The 17,491-nt window shown below is 36.8% G+C and overlaps 1 protein-coding gene and 1 pseudogene across 3 annotated transcripts in view; both read left to right on the top strand.

Moving 5' to 3' along the window:
* The window catches only part of GMNN (geminin DNA replication inhibitor), a 12,942-nt gene extending 2,291 nt beyond the window's left edge, over positions 1-10,651 (top strand). For 2 of the 3 annotated variants that reach the window (XM_017505234.2, XM_017505233.2), the window contains exons 2-7: positions 321-396; positions 4,309-4,386; positions 5,948-6,092; positions 8,713-8,795; positions 9,070-9,180; positions 10,195-10,651. In XM_017505234.2, the coding sequence (XP_017360723.1) occupies positions 346-396; positions 4,309-4,386; positions 5,948-6,092; positions 8,713-8,795; positions 9,070-9,180; positions 10,195-10,356 (630 nt within the window). In that variant the 5' untranslated portion in view covers positions 321-345 and the 3' untranslated portion in view covers positions 10,357-10,651. Of the gene's footprint in view, positions 1-317; positions 397-4,308; positions 4,387-5,947; positions 6,093-8,712; positions 8,796-9,069; positions 9,181-10,194 lie in introns of all 3 variants that reach the window. The other variant, XM_037730198.1, reaches the window with a different exon arrangement.
* A 101-nt stretch (positions 10,652-10,752) lies between these two features.
* On the top strand, positions 10,753-12,502 carry LOC108287083 (annotated as a pseudogene).
* The last annotated feature ends 4,989 nt before the right edge of the window (positions 12,503-17,491 follow it).

Below are 17,491 nucleotides of genomic sequence, written 5' to 3'. Positions count from 1 at the left end.
TCTGGTTACTATTTCTCAGGTCTTTGAGAGCCCTGTATTTAATCTAGGACATGTTTAGAAATTTTAAACCAATTTTTAAAATTTGTTTAAAATACATTAGTTTCATTTTTTTCAGACATAATTATGTGCATATATATATATAATTAGATATCAAGAGTCATTAACATTAGTCACCTTAGTCATCAACAGGGCTGAGTTTGGATTAAGTGAGAAAAAAATAATAGTTCTACTGTACAATAGTATGATTTTTATGATTATATTTTAAACAAATGTAGACTTCACCTTCAGCGTTGCAAACCGTATTGTTTTTTAATTGCTAGTATTCTGTGCTTCACCATCTACACAATGAATCCCAGTATGAAGCAGAAACAAGAAGAAATCAAAGAGAATATAAAGGTATGTGATTGAATAACTTTAATTTTTTTTGTAGAAAGCATGGGGTTAAAAGTATTTTGATATCATTTAGCCAAATTTTGCCTGGCTATAATTTCTGGAAGCCTTGAGTAGTCAGAGGATGAGTAACAATAGAGAACGTTTTAAAAAAATTAATTATGGTTGAATATTAAGTCTGACTCAAGAATATGAAATGTCTCTTCTTTTGGTCTTTTGACGGTATTTTGTAGTTTTCAAAGCATGAATTTTACACTGTATATATGTTAAATTTTTCCCTAAGTATTCTTTTTGGGGTTATTGTGAGTATGTTTCTTTAATTTCATTCTCATTTGATCATTGCTACTGTATAGAAAAATAATTGACTTTTGTATCTTGATTTTGTGTCCTGAAACCTTACTGAAGTCGTTTATTAGTTCTAATTGTCTTTTAGTAGATTCTTCAGGATTTTCTTTTCTTTTTGTATTATCTCTGTGAAGATTCCAAAAGTATTTTTAGGATTTTTATGTATAAGATTATTACTGCTTTGTTTCTGTGCTTGTATTTCGTGAAATGATTTTATTAAAATCCCTTGTGTGTATCTTCAGAATTAAATGTCTTTGACTACAGACGTGTTTTGCATTATATTGCACATTTTTCGAAAGTGTACCATTTTTGGCCGGGCATGGTGGCTCACACCTGTAATCCTAGCACTTTGGGAGGCCGAGGTGGGTAGATCACCTGAGGTCAGGAGTTCAAGACCAGCCTGGCCATCATGGTGAAAATCCATCTTTAAAAAAAAAAAAAGAGAGAGAGAGTATACCATATTCATTACCATCTACCCTATTGGATTTGCAGTACTATTAGAATCCCTGTATGGTACTCTCACTGGAAATCTTATTCCAAGTATTTATTCTTATGACAACAGGACAGAATTTCTTTAGTTTTGAGTTTGTAATTTTGACTAGGCTCATATGTATGGTTCTAAATGAATTTACAGTTTAACTAGGTCCTTCCACACAACTTAAACTATATGAATACCCTGGGAATTGGACCACATCTTCAGGAAAACTATCAATTTGTGGGTTTAAATAAAGAACCAGATGCCCATGGTAGCTCAAGCCTGTGATCCCAGCTGCTTGGGAGGCTGAAGTAGGGGGATTGATTGGGCTCAGAAATTTGAGACCAGCCTGGGCAACAAAGGGAGACCCTGTTTCTAAAAAACCATAATTAGCTGGGTATGGTGGCACCCACTTGAAATCCCAGCTACTTGGGAGGCTGAGGTGGGAGGAATTGCTTAAGCTTAGTAGTTTCGGCTTGGGAAAGTTGTGATTGCTTCACTGTATTCCAGCCTGGGTGACAGAGTAAGACCCTGTATCTTAAAAAAAAAAAAAAATTAATTAATATTAAACTAAATCGAGTACTTAAAAGCCATTGATAAGTATAAGCAAGTACCTTTTGATGGGTTATTTATTTGCCTTGCTTTTCTTAGGATTCTTACGTTATTTTTCTTGAATAATAGTTCACATTGACAGTTGGTAAATTTGATTCCATTAGCTTCCATTTAGGATGATGACATCTTCCCACTGTGCTTTGGGTGTGATCGTTTATAATTTTTGTTATGAAATTTTTGAAATATTTAGAAGTAGAGTCAGGATTACAATAATTTACTTCCCCGACTTCAGCAATTAACACTATATGGCCAATCTGGTTTCATCTATGTCCTTATTTACTCCACCTTTCCCTTAATGAATTATTTTGAAGCAAATCACAGCCAAATAATTTATATACTTCCAGCAGATTACATTTTTAAAAAGTCTTGTGTTTACTAGCTATGATAAAACTCTCTTGAATATAAAGGTACTAGGTTCTGTTTGATTTTGGCTCTACCTCCGAAACTGAGACCTTGGGTGGGTTAGTTAGCATTTCAGCCTCTGGTTACTCATCTGTACATTGAGGAACTAGACTAGAACTAGATCTTTGCGAGTTGTATGCAAAATTCAGTGTGAATGTTCTTTTATATGAATTTTTTAGGGGGAGAGGATTCACAGAATATTAAACAGTTTTCCAAAAAGATTAAGACCCATTAACATACAGGAAACTTTTTGGCTTTAAGAGTCTATTATTTCGGCCAGGCGCAATGGCTCACTCCTGTAATCCCAGCACTTTGGGAGGCCGAGGCAGACTGATCACGAGGTCAGGAGATCAAGACTATCCTGGCCAACATGGTGAAATCCTGTCTCTACTTAAAAAAAAAAATAAAGTCTATTATTCCAATGTATAATATATATACAGAAAATAATAATAGTAATATTACATTGTTTTAGGCCAAAGTCTATAAAGCTTATATAAATAGAAGTTAAATCTTGGAAAGGGTCTTTTTTTTTTTTGTAGCAGTAACTTAGCTGGCTTCTTTGACCATTATTAACAGCCAGTATTTAAATAAATTAACACCTCTTATTATTAAGGTTCCAGCGTTACATTTTCTTTTATTTGTCTGGAGACTGTTGACTAATCTATAATCTAAATTATATGTGAAATGTTGGTGTAATATTTGTTCTCACAGTAGCTGGCATGTGTCCTTCAGTTAAATGGTGAGATAATAATCAGCAGTAGAAACTTTACCGTGGGAAAGGTGAACTCTTGTCATGTGAAGTACTGTGTGATATCAGTAACTTTCTCACGCTGGTATGGTATCATGTTCTTGTAACCTTGTTTAAGTATTCACCATTGTTTGCTATCCCATGGTGGCAGTATAACTAATGATATTTTGCGAAAATAAGAGCTTTCAGATCATGACATATAAAGGAAGTAATTTACATATTACAAGGAAGGCAATATTTTCACCAAAACAATACTTTTTGGGCATTTTAGAGTGAGTATTTTAGTATGCCTCAGGCACTGACATTTTAGCCACCTTCTAGTGAATGGGCTTGAAGCAGAACTGCTTCTGCTATCAGGTCATGCTTGCGGGGAGATGTCTATTACACATGTACTTTGTTTTCTGTAAAGTATATTCTGGAAAATTATGTGCTTTTAGTGAGTACTTGTAAGTATTTAGGGGATAGTCATGATTTAAGGAGGTCTGATTTTGATTAGGGGAAGACATATTTTGCAGTATAAATGATTTTTTCTCCCAGTTTACCTGTTTTGTGAATTCATACCATAAAGTTACAGTGTTTGGTTTTATAAAAGAGTACCTGTAAGATTTTAGTTTTTGTGTGGATGATTTTACAAAGAGCTGAGGAATTTTGTTACATGTGTTTTAACTAGCTATGATTAACAAAATGACCACAGCAAGAGCATACATTGAAATGAGAGAAGTTACTTGTATTTGTGTCTAGTTTGGGTAATATGATTCATTCTTTTTTTTTTTTGAGACAGAGTTTCGCTCTTGTTACCCAGGCTGGAGTGCAATGGCGCGATCTCGGCTCACCACAGCCTCCGCCTCCTGGGTTCAGGCAATTCTCCTGCCTCAGCCTCCCGAGTAGCTGGGATTACAGGCACGTGCCACCATGCCCAGCTAATTTTTTGTAGTTTTAGTAGAGACGGGGTTTCACCATGTTGACTAGGATGGTCTCGATCTCTCGACCTTGTGATCCACCCGCCTCAGCCTCCCAAAATGCTGGGATTACAGGCATGAGCCACCGCGCCCGGCAATATGATTCATTCTTAAGGATTCTTCAAACTTTATTATAATTTTTGGAAATAACAAGTTTGCCAGTTGACTAAACCAGTGTCTTGTTCATAGGTAACCTTATAAAATTATATAGCAGACCAGATGTTTGTGTTCTTATTGTTTCTTCCCCACCCCAAATTACAGAAGGATTAAGAGTAACTATATAGAAACTCAGTAACCTATGTAACCATATAGCAGTGCAGTAACTAAATAACCATATGCAACTCAGTAACCAGATGGTGAATTATCTTAACTTTCAGAATAGTTCTGTCCCGAGAAGGACTCTGAAGATGATTCAGCCTTCAGCATCTGGATCTCTTGTTGGAAGAGAAAATGAGGTATGTGCTATATGGCTAAAATGGGGTACTGGTGATACAATGTCTGCATAAAAACATTTCTGCTTTTTGTTGGTCAAAAACACGTAAACTGTTGAAATTTGGAAATAATTTGCGAATAACAATTATATATGTTCCCCAAATAAGTGATTTTTTAAAAAATTGTTCAATTTAAGAAGTTCACCGTGCGTGGTGGGTCACGCCTGTAATCCAAGCACTCTAGGAGGCTGAGGTGGGCAGATCACGTGAGGTCAGAAGCTTGAGACCAGCCTGGCAAACATGGTGAAACCCTGCCTCAACTAAAAATACAAAATTAGCTGGGCATGGTGGTGTGTGCTTGTAATCCCAGCTACTTGGGAGGCTGAGACAGGAGAATCACTTGAACCCAGGAGGCAGAGGTTGCAGTAAGCAGAGATTGCACCACTGCACTCCAGCCTGCAGCCTGGGCAACAAAGCAAGACTCTGTCTCAAAAAAAATTTAAAATTGCAATGAATACCTGTAATACTGGAATGATGGAGTAAATTATGAATGCTCCTATAGAAGTAATGTTTGATACTTTTAGAATAAAGTATTAGATTCTTTACCCATGTGTGTAAACAATGCCATCATGGATAAGCATTTTTAGACTTTGGCAGAATGAAAATATTACCTTTCTGTGGTACTGAATTTAAATACAATGTTTAAACACAATAAAAATAACTTTAGGCTAGGCATGGTGGCTGATGCCTATAATCCCAGCATTTTGGGAGACCGAGGTGGTTGGATCGCTTGAGCTCAGGAGTTTGAGACCAGTCTGGGCGACATCGCAAAACCCCATATTATAAAAAATACAAAAATCAGGCAGGCGTGGTGGCACACGCCTATAGTCCCAGCTACTTGGGGGTCTGAGGCGGGAGAATTGCTTTAGCCTAGGAGGTTGAGGCTGCAATGAGCCATGTTTGCACCACTGAGCAACAGCCTGTGTGACAAAGTGAGACCCTGTCTCAAAATAATAATAGTAATAATTTCAGGGCTGGGCATGGTGGCTCACAGCTGTTAATTTCAACACTTTGGGAGGCTGAAGTCAGTGGATCACTTGAGGCCAGGAATTCAAGACCTGTCTGGCCAACATGGTGAAACCCTGTGTCTACTAGGTACAAAAAAATTAGCTGGGCATGGTGGCACAAACCTGTAATCTCAGCTACTAGGGAGGCTGAGGCAGGAGAATCACTTACATCTGATAGGTGGATGTTGCAGTGAGCTGAGATTGCACCACTGTACTCCAGCCTGGGTGACAGAGACTCTGTCTCAACAAAAATAAAAATTAAAAATTTTAAAAAATAATAATAAATAATTTCAGCTAAGCTGTAGACCATAGTCTAATCCAAAATAGTTGTTGCAAATAAAATTCCTAAAATGTTAGTATGCATTTTGGTAGAATTTTTAATTGTATAACTTTTTTAAAGATTCAGAGATACCAAAAAGATAAGATACGCATTTTCTTTTTTAAATACATAAATGAAAAACCACCTAGTTTCTTGTTAATTAAATCAAAGTAAATACAGTTAAGTGTTTTCATTATAGTTGTCCACAGGCTTGTCCAAAAGGAAACATCGGAATGATCAGTTAACATCTGCAACTTCCAGCCCTGGGGTTATTGTCCCAGAATCTAGTGAAAATAAAAGTCTTGGAGGAATCACCCAGGAGTCATTTGATCTTATGATTAAAGGTATGAAAAAATAGATAACTTTTGTCTTAAAGTTTTAAATTATGATATAAGGAAGAATTTGTTAATACTGTTATGAATTCTGCTGATTACCTTAATCTAGGGATACCGTTAGATATAAACATACTTGTATGTTTTCAATGATTTAGAACTTTTATTATTGTAAATACAGTGACACTGTAAATGTTTTTGTGTGTGACGGTTTGTTTGACAAGATCTATGTGGGGACGAAGTGTTAAGAAAAAGGAGGCCCGGTATAGTGGCTCATTCATGCCTGTAATCCCAGCACGCTGTGAGGCTGAGGCAGGAAGTTGGCCTGAGTCTAGAAGTTTGAGGCTAGCCTGGACAATACAGTGAGATGCTGTCTGTGAAAAAATTAGCCGAGCATGGTGGTTTGTGCTTGTATTCTTACTACTCAGAAGGCTGAGTCAGGAGCATCATGTGAGCCTAGGAGTTTGCTGCCACATTGAGCTATTGTAGCGACACTGCATTCCAGCCTGGGTGACAGGTCAAGATCCATTCTCTGAAGAAAAAAAAAAAGTTGGGGGGAAAGGATAGTTATTAATATGACAGCTCTGATATTGGATTGCCTTGTAAGGGGTTTATAAGACTTGGAAATAGGCTTTTTAGAAGAAAAATGTTTAGAGAATGAGTTTGAGGTATGAAAGGAATTTGAATATTCGAGTGTGTGACATAAAAAAACCAATAAAAATATGGATGAATAGGCTGGAAAAGTGGCTCATGCCTGTAATCCGAGCACTTTGGGAGGCTGAGGCAGGTGGATCACGAGGTCAGGAGATTGAGACCATCTTGGCCAACATGGTAAAGCCCCGTCTCTACTAAAAAAATACCCAAATTAGCTGGGCGTGGTGGTGCACGCGTGTAGTCCCAGCTACTCGGTAGGCTGAGGCAGGAGAATTGCCTGAACCTGAGAGGCGGAGGTTGCAGTGAGCCGAGATTGGCCACTGCACTCCAGCCTGGCACCTGGCAACAGAGTGAGACTCTATTTCAAAAAGAAAAACAAAAACCCTGTAGATTAAAGAGAGGATTTGTGATACTCATATCTTGATTAGGTTAAAATTAAATCGCCGATTGGTTAAAGTAAACTGCGAAAGTTAAATATCAGAACAAATAATGATATATCAATCATATTGCTAATATAACCACAGGTGAAAAACAATAATCCCTGTAACCCTCAGTGGGATATATGTTAAGAATTGAAAGAACTGCAAAGAAATCCTGAACTTTGTCACATTTGTTGTTTGAACTTTATTATATTCCTTGGCAATGGTATTGGTGTAATTTTGGAAGGAAAAAAAAAAAAAAGTTACATTTTAGGATTGAACAAGTGAATAACATGTTGGTGCTGTTGGGAGCCAGGTCCATAATGTGGTAAATGGAAGTACAAATATGGAATGGGAGAAGGAAAGGAAGAATTATGTTGTTACATTGGAATTGGGGATATCAGTATAAACTGATTTTTTTTTACAGAGCATTACATTTCCTAGCACTGCCCCTAAATAAGTAGCAACAAACTACACTTCTGTAGCAAGGAGCATACCCTGTATCCAGTTCTTGGTTTGTAAACACTAATCTTCACTAAAGTTCCTTGGAGAAATTGCTGATTCCAGGTCAGGGGCAGGGAAACTTTAGGTGATCATGGATTATATTGTGACAGAAAATAAGGAAGTACTCAAAAACGGATGGACATGTTGAAAGAACACACATCATCTTGGAAGGATTCTCATGGACTGCAGTTGAAAAAATTTGAGCATCAAAATGAATAATGACAAGAATGGATTATAATACATTGAGGAAAAAAGGACATATGAGTCCATACTGATAAATTTTCTTTTAAATTGGGGCAGGAAAAGTTTTTATTTACAGAATAATGCTAACTAGTACATGTAGAAGGAATTTCATAAGTGAAAAATTGGTTTTCCATCCGCCGTAGAAGTAATAGATACAAGCCAGAAATGCCAATCATCAGTGGAATGAAACTTAAATTAAAAAGTAAAAAGTTGTTGGACGACAGGATATTGACATGGTCTCAGATATTTTACTCTACAGATCATTAGTTAATTACTAAGGGAAAAAGTTATCTTTATAAGGCAGAAATCTGGTGGATAGCATCTTAACCAAATGATCAAATTTAACATCTCCAGTATCATGACAAGTTGGCGTGTGCTTCTTGATGGTACACTGAGGATACAACATACTTATATGATATTCCTGCCAAAAATGTTTAGTTTGAATCTGATCATGGAGACAAATAAAAAATTAAGGACAGTGTACAAAATTGATCTGTACTTTGTAAAAACGTCAATATTAAATAAAAAAGACACAACCTCACAAAAAATGTGTTGCAAAAATTTTTAATAATCTACTTGGAAGATATATATGTATTGTACTTCTGTTGTAATTCTTCTGAAGGATTGAAATCTTTGAAATGTTGGGGAAAATAGAATAATATTGATTTTATTTTCTAACGTTAATCTTTTGAAAATGAATATTACTAAACAATATGGGGGGTACTAAGATTAGAAATTTTTTTGAAACAGGAGAAATTACTGGGTTTTGACAGTAATGTTTTTTTAAAGTTATATGTAAAACATTATTTTAGAAAATCCATCTTCTCAATATTGGAAAGAAGTGGCAGAAAAACGGAGGAAGGCGCTGTATGAAGCACTTAAGGAAAATGAAAAAGTATGTATTGAGTATAATTCGTATCTTTTTTTAAGTTCCAGGATTGTTTTACTCTTGCTGCTTAGCATATTAGAGCAACAAGAACTAGCTGTAATACTGGCTTAAGAAAAGTTTAAGTAAAAAGGCAGCTCTTGATGGAATTATCATACAAAATGAATCCTGTTGAGAGTCAGATCTATGCTGCATCTCCTCTACGTTATATACTTGTAGGCCTGCAATTTGATTTATAGCATAGCAAATCTATAGAATACTGAACTTTATTTATGTAATATAGCTTCATAAAGAAATTGAACAAAAGGACAATGAAATCGCCCGCCTGAAAAAGGAGAATAAAGAGTTGGCAGAAGTAGCAGAACATGTACAGTATATGGCAGAGCTAATAGAGGTAGGTAATGTAACAGTTACCTGGTTCACATTTACGTGTTTTTCCGTAAAGCTGAGATAGTAAAGTGTGACCACTTTGAAGGGTTTGGGCTCTGGAATCAGATTTCCTGGATTTGAGACTTAATTTTCTCTCTGGCACCATTAAGTTTGCTGGGTAGAATGGGTTTATCCTGTCAGGGCTTTATTTTCCTCATCTATAAAGTGAGAGTAATGGTGACTACTTTATAGGCCTATTATGAGAATTAAATGAGCTATAATAGATGGACAGTTGCAAGGAGTACTTGCAGAGAATAAAAGTTTAGTAAAAGCAATTAACTTACGCCTGGAAAATATAGAAAATTATTTAATAGTTGACACATTTTTAGGTAGTTTTAATGCCAGCTTGACATGACTGTCATTTATAAAATTGCTAATTTGTCTGCTAAATAAGTTTGGAGGTTTTATCTGACTAAAGAATTTTGTAAGAGGCTAATGTGTTTGTAAGAATTAGCCTGATGAGTATTGTTTTACCAGACTTGCCCTTAAAAAGGTTTTAAGATTTATTTATTCATGTTTGCAAAAAATTGGTCTTGCTGATAGGAAGAAAGTATTTGAATCAAAACTTTTCACATAGCTGAATTGTTACCTTACATTTGAGATCCATGATAGAATTCATGTTTGAAATTTTCATTTGGAAATAGTGTAGTAGCTCTCTTAACTGCCTTAAAAGTATTGGTCTACAGCTGACTGGAAATGTAGAACACCTAGTTGTCCCTGCAGCTGCTTGGGGAAGTAACTATTTTAAATTATACTCTGAAATCATTTCAGTGCTTTAAAAAAAAAAAAGGCAAATTATTAAACACTTTGACTTTGCTGACTGTGATCTAGCATGGTAGAGACTTTGATATAACGCTGTTTATAAGTGAATTTATTGAGGGGCAAGATGAAAAAAATCTCATTATAGCTATATCAGTATGCTAATCAACTTAGGTTTTAACATTTTTACAATAAATTATATTGGTTTATTCTTTAAAAGAGACTGAATGGTGAACCTCTGGATAACTTGGAATCACTGGATAGTCAGGAATTTGATTCTGAAGAAGAAACTGGTGAGGATTCTGAAGTGGAAGACTCAGAAATTGGCACTTGTGCTGAAGGAATTGTATCTTCCTCTACAGATGCAAAGCCATGTATATGAAATGCATTAATATTTGACTGTTGAGAATTTTACTGCCAAAGTTTACCTCCACTAGTTCTTTGTAGCAAAGTACGTAACTACCTAATGCCAACTCTGGAATCAAGCTTCCTTGTTTGAATCCTGGGACCCTATTGTATTAAAGTACAAATACTATGTATTTTTAATCTACGATGCTTTATGTAAATAGGATTTTCTCAGTTGTCAGACATGACTTATGCATATGACTAAATAAACTTTAAACTCCTATTGAACATTGTGTACAACTTAGAAAAATATAAGGAGTCTGTGTAGAAAATTTGTCTATTTCTATGCTTTTATGTTGTTCTCTTTCTATTCAATTGCTAACTACCTTGGAGGAAACAAGGAGAAAATGAACTTAACAGTATTTAGACTGAGTTAGCTGAGGCTTTAACTCCCAAACTTGGTTGTACCTCAAGCTCACTGTAGGCACTGTTGGTAATAACAAGTAGTTTTTGGAATGGAGCATGAATCTGTTTTCCAAAAGCTTTTCAAGTGAATGTGATTAGCCAGCGTGAGGCTCAACTGGCTGGCAGGATCACACTCTTCTTGGAAGCTTAAAATGATGGGTGATGGTGATAATCCTAGAGAAACAAAGTGGAGAATGGGTAAAAGTTCAATGGAAAAAAAAAAAAAAAAAACATATTCCTGAAAATTACAGAACTTTAAGTCACTACAGGAAGCTAGTGGCAATTAACGTTAGTGTGGCTCTGTATGTTTCAAGTGTGGGTCACTAGCCTAAAGATAGAATTAAAAAATAGGTAACTTAATCTTAAAAAAGGAATTGAAGAATATTCTGGATTGGGGCAAAAGGAGAATCAGCTGAGAGGCCTTTGGAATGCTTAAGAAAGAAAACAGGTAAGTAGAATAGGATGACTTGGCAAATAATATTTCTGTAACATGCCAGGATTTGATGGTGAGGAGCAAAGGGAGAGGGAATTGAAGGGAATTTAAAAACTAATGTAGGAGCAGAGGGGTCGGAAAGGGAAAACAGTGGCAGCTGCGGTGTGGTTGGTGCTGAGATGACGACCTTAGTGCTGGATAACGGAGCTTACAACACCAAAATTGGTTACAGCCATGAGAATGTGTCGGTCATTCCTAATTGTCAGATCCGGTCAAAATCAGTACGCCTTAACACTTTTACTGCGAACCAGACAGATGAAATAAAAGACCCTTCTGGACTCTTCTCCATCCTTCCTTTTCAAAAGGGCTTCTTGGTGAATTGGAATGTTCAAAGACAAGTTTGGGATTACCTTTTTGGAAAAGAAATGTATCGGGTAACAAAGTAGAGTTGATTTTTTAGATACTAATATTATTATCACTGAACCATACTTCAAGAATCAATAAATGAAATTCTATTTGAAGAATACCAGTTCCAAGCAGTATTAAAAGAAAATGCTGGGGCTCTCAGTACACATAGATATTTCCGAGGTAATCCTTATGAATTGTGCTGTGTCATTGTTGATAGTGGATATTCCTTTATACATATAGTTCCTTATTGTAGAAGCAAAAGGAAAAAAGAAGCAATTATTCGGCAGCTACATGGCATGGATGAAACACGTGTGATTAATCAAATGAAAGAAGTTGTATTATCTCAGGATTTTTGATAGAGACATGGATATTGCAAAGTTGAAAAGAGAAGAAAATACAGTAATGATAGACTATGTCTTGCCTGACTTCAGTACAATTAAAAAGGGCTTCTCTAAGCCAAGGGAAGAGATGGTGTTGAGTGGAAAATATAAATTTGGGGAACAAACTCTTCGTCTGGCCAATGAGATTTGCTGTTCCAGAAATACTCTTTAATCCTGTTATAGGCTTTCAAGAAATGGGAATTCCAGAAGGTATTGTCTATTCAATTCAGAATCTACCTGAAGAAATGCAGCTGAATTTTTTTTTAAGAACATTGTCTTGACAGGAGGAAACTCCCTTTTCCGAGGATTTAGGGATCGGGTTTACTCAGAAGTTTGATATCTTACTCCAACAGATTATGATGTTTCTGTTGTGCTGCCTGAAAACCCTATTACTTATGTCTGGGAAGGTGGAAAATTGATATCAGAGAATGATTTTGAAGATATGGTGGTAATGAGAAGATTATGAAGAAAATGGACATAGCATCTGTGAAATTTGATATTTAAGCAACATTTTTGAATGAAAATCTTGACTAGTTGTGACCATAAGGTTTAATTTCAAAGTTTCTTTTAAAAGAGGTTAAGGAACTGTGTTACCTTTCATCCTAAGAAAAAGCCTTGAATTTATGTAAATACTTTGATCCATTGCTAATTTTCAAAGGCTTCTTAAGTTATTATAGTAAATCGTAACTCAGTCCACATTTTCATTTAGGTGCTAGACTACTATAACAATGTTTATGCTGTTTCCAAGGGTATGTATTATTTTTCATTAAAAGCAGAAAGGATGAATTCATTTTAATTCTTCAGAGCTGAAAGCACAAATTTAACTACCTCACTGGTATTTCCTTAGAAGGTAGTTTTGTGTGATTGTGACTAAAGTACTTTATTTAAAAATTGTCATTCTTATTTATACATTCTAAAGTTGGAAAGACTGATCTTATACATATGTAATGTTTATTTTGTACCTAGAGCACATTTAAAAGAGTGGAGACTAAAGCTAATAAAGTTTTCTTGGAAAAAAAAAAAAAAAAAAAAAAACGTAGTTGCTAAAACCATAAAACTTCTAGAAGTATATATAGGCAAGTTCTTAGTGGCTTTGGGTTTAGCAACGAGTTCTCAAATAGGACACACAAAAAAGTGTAAACTTCATAGATTTTGAAAACCTTTTGAAAGACAAATGAAAAGGCAAGAGCAGATGGGGAACATACTTGCAGAAGGAGCCAACAAAGGATTTGTATCTGTAAAGAACTCTTACAACTCAATACTAGATGACTTAATTTTTTAAATGGGGAAAAGATTTGCACACTTCATCAAAGGATATATATGAGATGGCAAGTAAGTGCATGCTCAGTGTTATAGTTATTAAGGAAGTGCAAATTAAATGACAACCAGATACTGCTATATACCTATCAAAATTGTTTTAATTTGGAAAAATGAAAACAACTATATTGAGTGTTAAGGATGTGAAGCATCTGAAACCCCGCAATGGTGGTAGCAATGTTAAATGCAACAACTGCTGTAGAGAAATTGAATGATTCCTTAAAGGTTACACACACGTTTTATATGACTCAGCCATTCCACCCCTGGGTATTTACCCAAGAGAAACAAAAGCTTACGTCCACCTGAAGACTAGTTCATACATTTTCATAGCTTTATTTGTAACAGCCAAAATATCCATTGGTAACTGAGTGGATAAATTATGGTAGAACCATTCAATGGAATACTATAGCGATAAAAAGGGAACAAAAAATGGATGAATCTCAATGTGTGAAAGAAGCCAGGTACATACATACTTTATGCTTTCATTTAGTTAAAATTACAAAACTACAAAGTATAATGAGAAAGGAGATTAGTACTTGCCTAGGGGTCATGTAGTGGGTGATTGGGGGATGTATTTTAAGCTTCTAGTCTGGAAAGTGATGCTAGTGATGGAGAATTTGTAGGAATTTCCTGTGGAAGATGAGTCTCATTTTTAGTTAGGTATCAAATATTAAGTATAACAGCTGGGTGTGATGGCTTACGCCTGTAATCCTGCACTTTGGGAGGCCGAGGTAGGCAGATCACTTGAGGCCAGGAGTTCGAGACCAGCCTGGCTGACATGGCAAAACGCTGTGTCTACTAAAAATACAAAGATTAGCTGGGCATAATGGCACACACCTGTAGTCCCAGGTCTTCAGGAGGCTGAGGCACAAGAATTGCTTGAATCTGGAAGGCAGAGGTTGCAGTGAGCCTAGATTGCACCACTGCCCTCTAGCCTGGGTGACAGAGTGAGGCTCTGTCTCCAAAAAAAAAAAAAAGTCAATGAAAATGCCTTGGAGAAGGGGTCAGGGAATTAATCAAGCCTGGCCAGTTAGAACAAGTTCTTTGAAGTTGATTTAATGAGATGCAGTTGAGCTTCCTTAAGGAAATGGCAAGTGGATGAGAATCAGTTGGAAAAACAGTATGTGTGAAGCCTGGATTAGACAACTAATTTGTCAGTATGTTTTACAAGGCTAGCATAACATCAAGATATTGAAGACGGACCAGTCTGGTACCTGTAATTTCAGTGCTTTGGGAGGCCAGGGCGAGTGGATCAACTGAGGTCAGGAGTTCACGACCAGCCTGACCAACATGGTGAAACTCTGTCTCTACTAAAACTATAAAATTAGCTAGGCATGATGGTGGGTGCCTGTAATCCCAGCTACTTGGGAAGCTGAGGCAGGAGAATGGCTTAAATCCGGGAGATAGAGGTTCCAGTGAGCCAAGATTGCACCTTTGCATTCCAGACTGGGGAACAACAGTGAAACCTTGCCTCAAAAAAAAAAAAATGATGAGGATGGACCATAAGGTTGGAGTGGGGTAATCTACAGCCCTCTTAATACCAATTGAAAACTCAAATAAAATGGCAAGTGAAATCTAAAAGATAAAACGATGACCAAGTCGGGGTTTATCTCAGGAATGCAAGAGTGCTACAATGTTAGTAAACATGAAGTTCTTTATATTAAATGGGTAAAAGCATATCTTAATAGATGGTGAAAGAGCGTTGACAAAATTCAGCATGCTTTCTGGTAAAAATCCTTGGTAAACTAGGGAAAGAAGATTTTAACCTGAAAGAAGCTGTGCTATAGCCATGCTTAACGTAATACGTAATGGTGAAGCTTTGGAATTTGTTTCAAGGTGAAGAGCTAGAAAAGGATGGACCCCAATTATTTTCAATTCTTTTGGAGGTTGATGCAATAAAACCAAATAAAGGGTAATTATGGCAAGGAAAGAGAAAAGCAAATCCAAGAGCAGCTAGAAATGAATTTTAAGACTACACCATGGGTAGGATATCTCATCCAAATAAACTGAAGTGTTATTAGAAGAAAGAATAAATTCTAGTGAGCCAAAAAGCAACAGACGTCCTTCACACTGCCTTAAGGCCCTTGTGTTTTTGGTTTGTTTAGAAAACTTCCTTGTCTACGCCACACCCATCAAGATGTTTCAGTTGTCTTTTAGGTTGTAACTAATTAGGTTGTTAGGTCAACCAAGAAGGATAGGAATTGCTGTATACCTATCTGAGCTCCTGGGGACCTCCAGTCTGAACCTTGTGTCTTATCCCCTTCAACTTAAAGGTGTTCCAGAGACCGAAAAGGAATTTGAATAGAACATATTATTAGACTACCTTGTAAGCCAATCTGTAGATAAAATGTTAACCAAAATTTCTCTAAACACTCTCACAGAGAGGCCTTCAGCAATTTCTGGTTAAATGTGTTAATTGAACAGAGCCATCTAATTTCTGTCTTTCCCAAACCTTATTAAAATGACAGTAAGCTGTAAAAAAACATAATCCCACTCTGACAAAAGCCAGAGTCAGCAGAAGGTGAGGCAAAGTGACAATGCAGGGAACAGATGAAAGAAAAGCAGAAGATGTAAGTCCGGTTAAGCAATTCCATTTCTAGAAAGTTACCCAACAGGTATACGCACACATATGAGATGACACATGTTTAAGGTTACTAATTACAACTTTGAACTATCAAAATATTGGAAATAACCTAAATGTTCATCGGTGTTGGAGTGGTTATATGAATTACAATTCGCCCTTGAACAAGGCAGGCATTAGGGAAGCCGACACCTGTACAGCTGAAAATCCACATATAATTTTTTTTTTTCCCTTTGGCAATCTTCTGCTTTTAAAATTTAGATAATTTTTTTTTCTTTTCATGAGGCAGAGTCTGGCTCTTTTGCCCAGGCTGGCGTGCATCAGCGCAATCTTAGATCACTGCAACCTCCACCTCCCGGGTTCAACGAATTCTCCTGCCTCAGCCTCTTGAGTAGCTGGGATTACAGGCACACACCACCATGTCCGGCTAATTTTTATATTTTTAGTAGAGACAGGGTTTCACCATGTTGGCCAGGCTGATCTCAAACTCCTGGACTCATGTGATCCACCTACCTTGGCCTCCCACAGTGCTGGGATTACAGGCCTGAGGCACTACACCTGGCCCAGATAAATTTTCTTTTTCGAAATTATTGGAGGCAGGGTCTCACTCTGTCACCTGGAGTGCAGTGGCACAATTTAGGTTCACTACAACCTCTGTCTTCTAGGCGCAAGCAATCCTCCTGCCTCAGCCTCCCAAGTAGCTGGGACTATAGGTACACACCACCACACCTGGCTAATTTTGTTTATTTTTTGTAGAGATATCTTACTATGTTGCCCAGGCTGGTCTTGAATTCCTAGATTCCAGTAATCCTCCCATCTAGGCCTCCCAAAGTGTTGGGATTATGTGAGCCCCACCCCACCCAGCTGAAATTATTTTTTTTATTTGAGACAAGGCCTTGTGTTTTTCAGGCTGGGATCAAGTGATACTCCTGCTTCAGTCTTACAGGTAGCTGGGATTACAGGCACGCCACTATGCTTGTCCTTACATATAATTTTTTACTCTGAAAACTTCATTATTAGCCTAATGTTGACTGGAAGCCTTGCTGATCATATAAACAGTTGGTTAATATACATTTTATATGTTGTATATATTACACGCTGTATTCTTACAATAAAGTAAGGTAGAGAAAAGAATGTTATTAAGCAGATCATAAAGGAGAAAATATTTTTTACTGTGCGTTATGCAGAAGCGGTTCATCATAAGGGTCTTCATCCTCATCATCTTCACATTGAGTAGGCTGAAGAGGAGGAGGTCTTGCTGCCTCAGGGGTGGCAGAGGCAGAATGAAATCTCCATATAAGTGGACCTGAGCAGTTCAAACCCGTGCTGTTCAAGGGTCAGCTGTATAGTACAGTCATACAATGAGATACTCTGAAGCGGTAGAAAAGAAACTCTTTAAGATGTAGAACCAAGTCTGAAATAAATTATGTATGTATAGAATGTTATTATGTGTGGCCGGGCGCGGTGGCTCAAGCCTGTAATCCCAGCACTTTGGGAGGCCGAGGCGGCTGGATCACGAGGTCAAGAGATCAAGACCATCCTGGTCAGCACGGTGAAACCCCGTCTCTACTAAAAAAATACAAAAAAT

This window comes from Cebus imitator, unplaced genomic scaffold (assembly GCF_001604975.1).
Source record: "Cebus imitator isolate Cc_AM_T3 unplaced genomic scaffold, Cebus_imitator-1.0 Scaffold335, whole genome shotgun sequence".
Classification (NCBI taxonomy): domain Eukaryota; kingdom Metazoa; phylum Chordata; class Mammalia; order Primates; family Cebidae; genus Cebus; species Cebus imitator.
The sequence above is the reverse complement of the archived record's forward strand: the minus strand, read 5'-3'. Positions and strand labels throughout refer to the sequence as shown.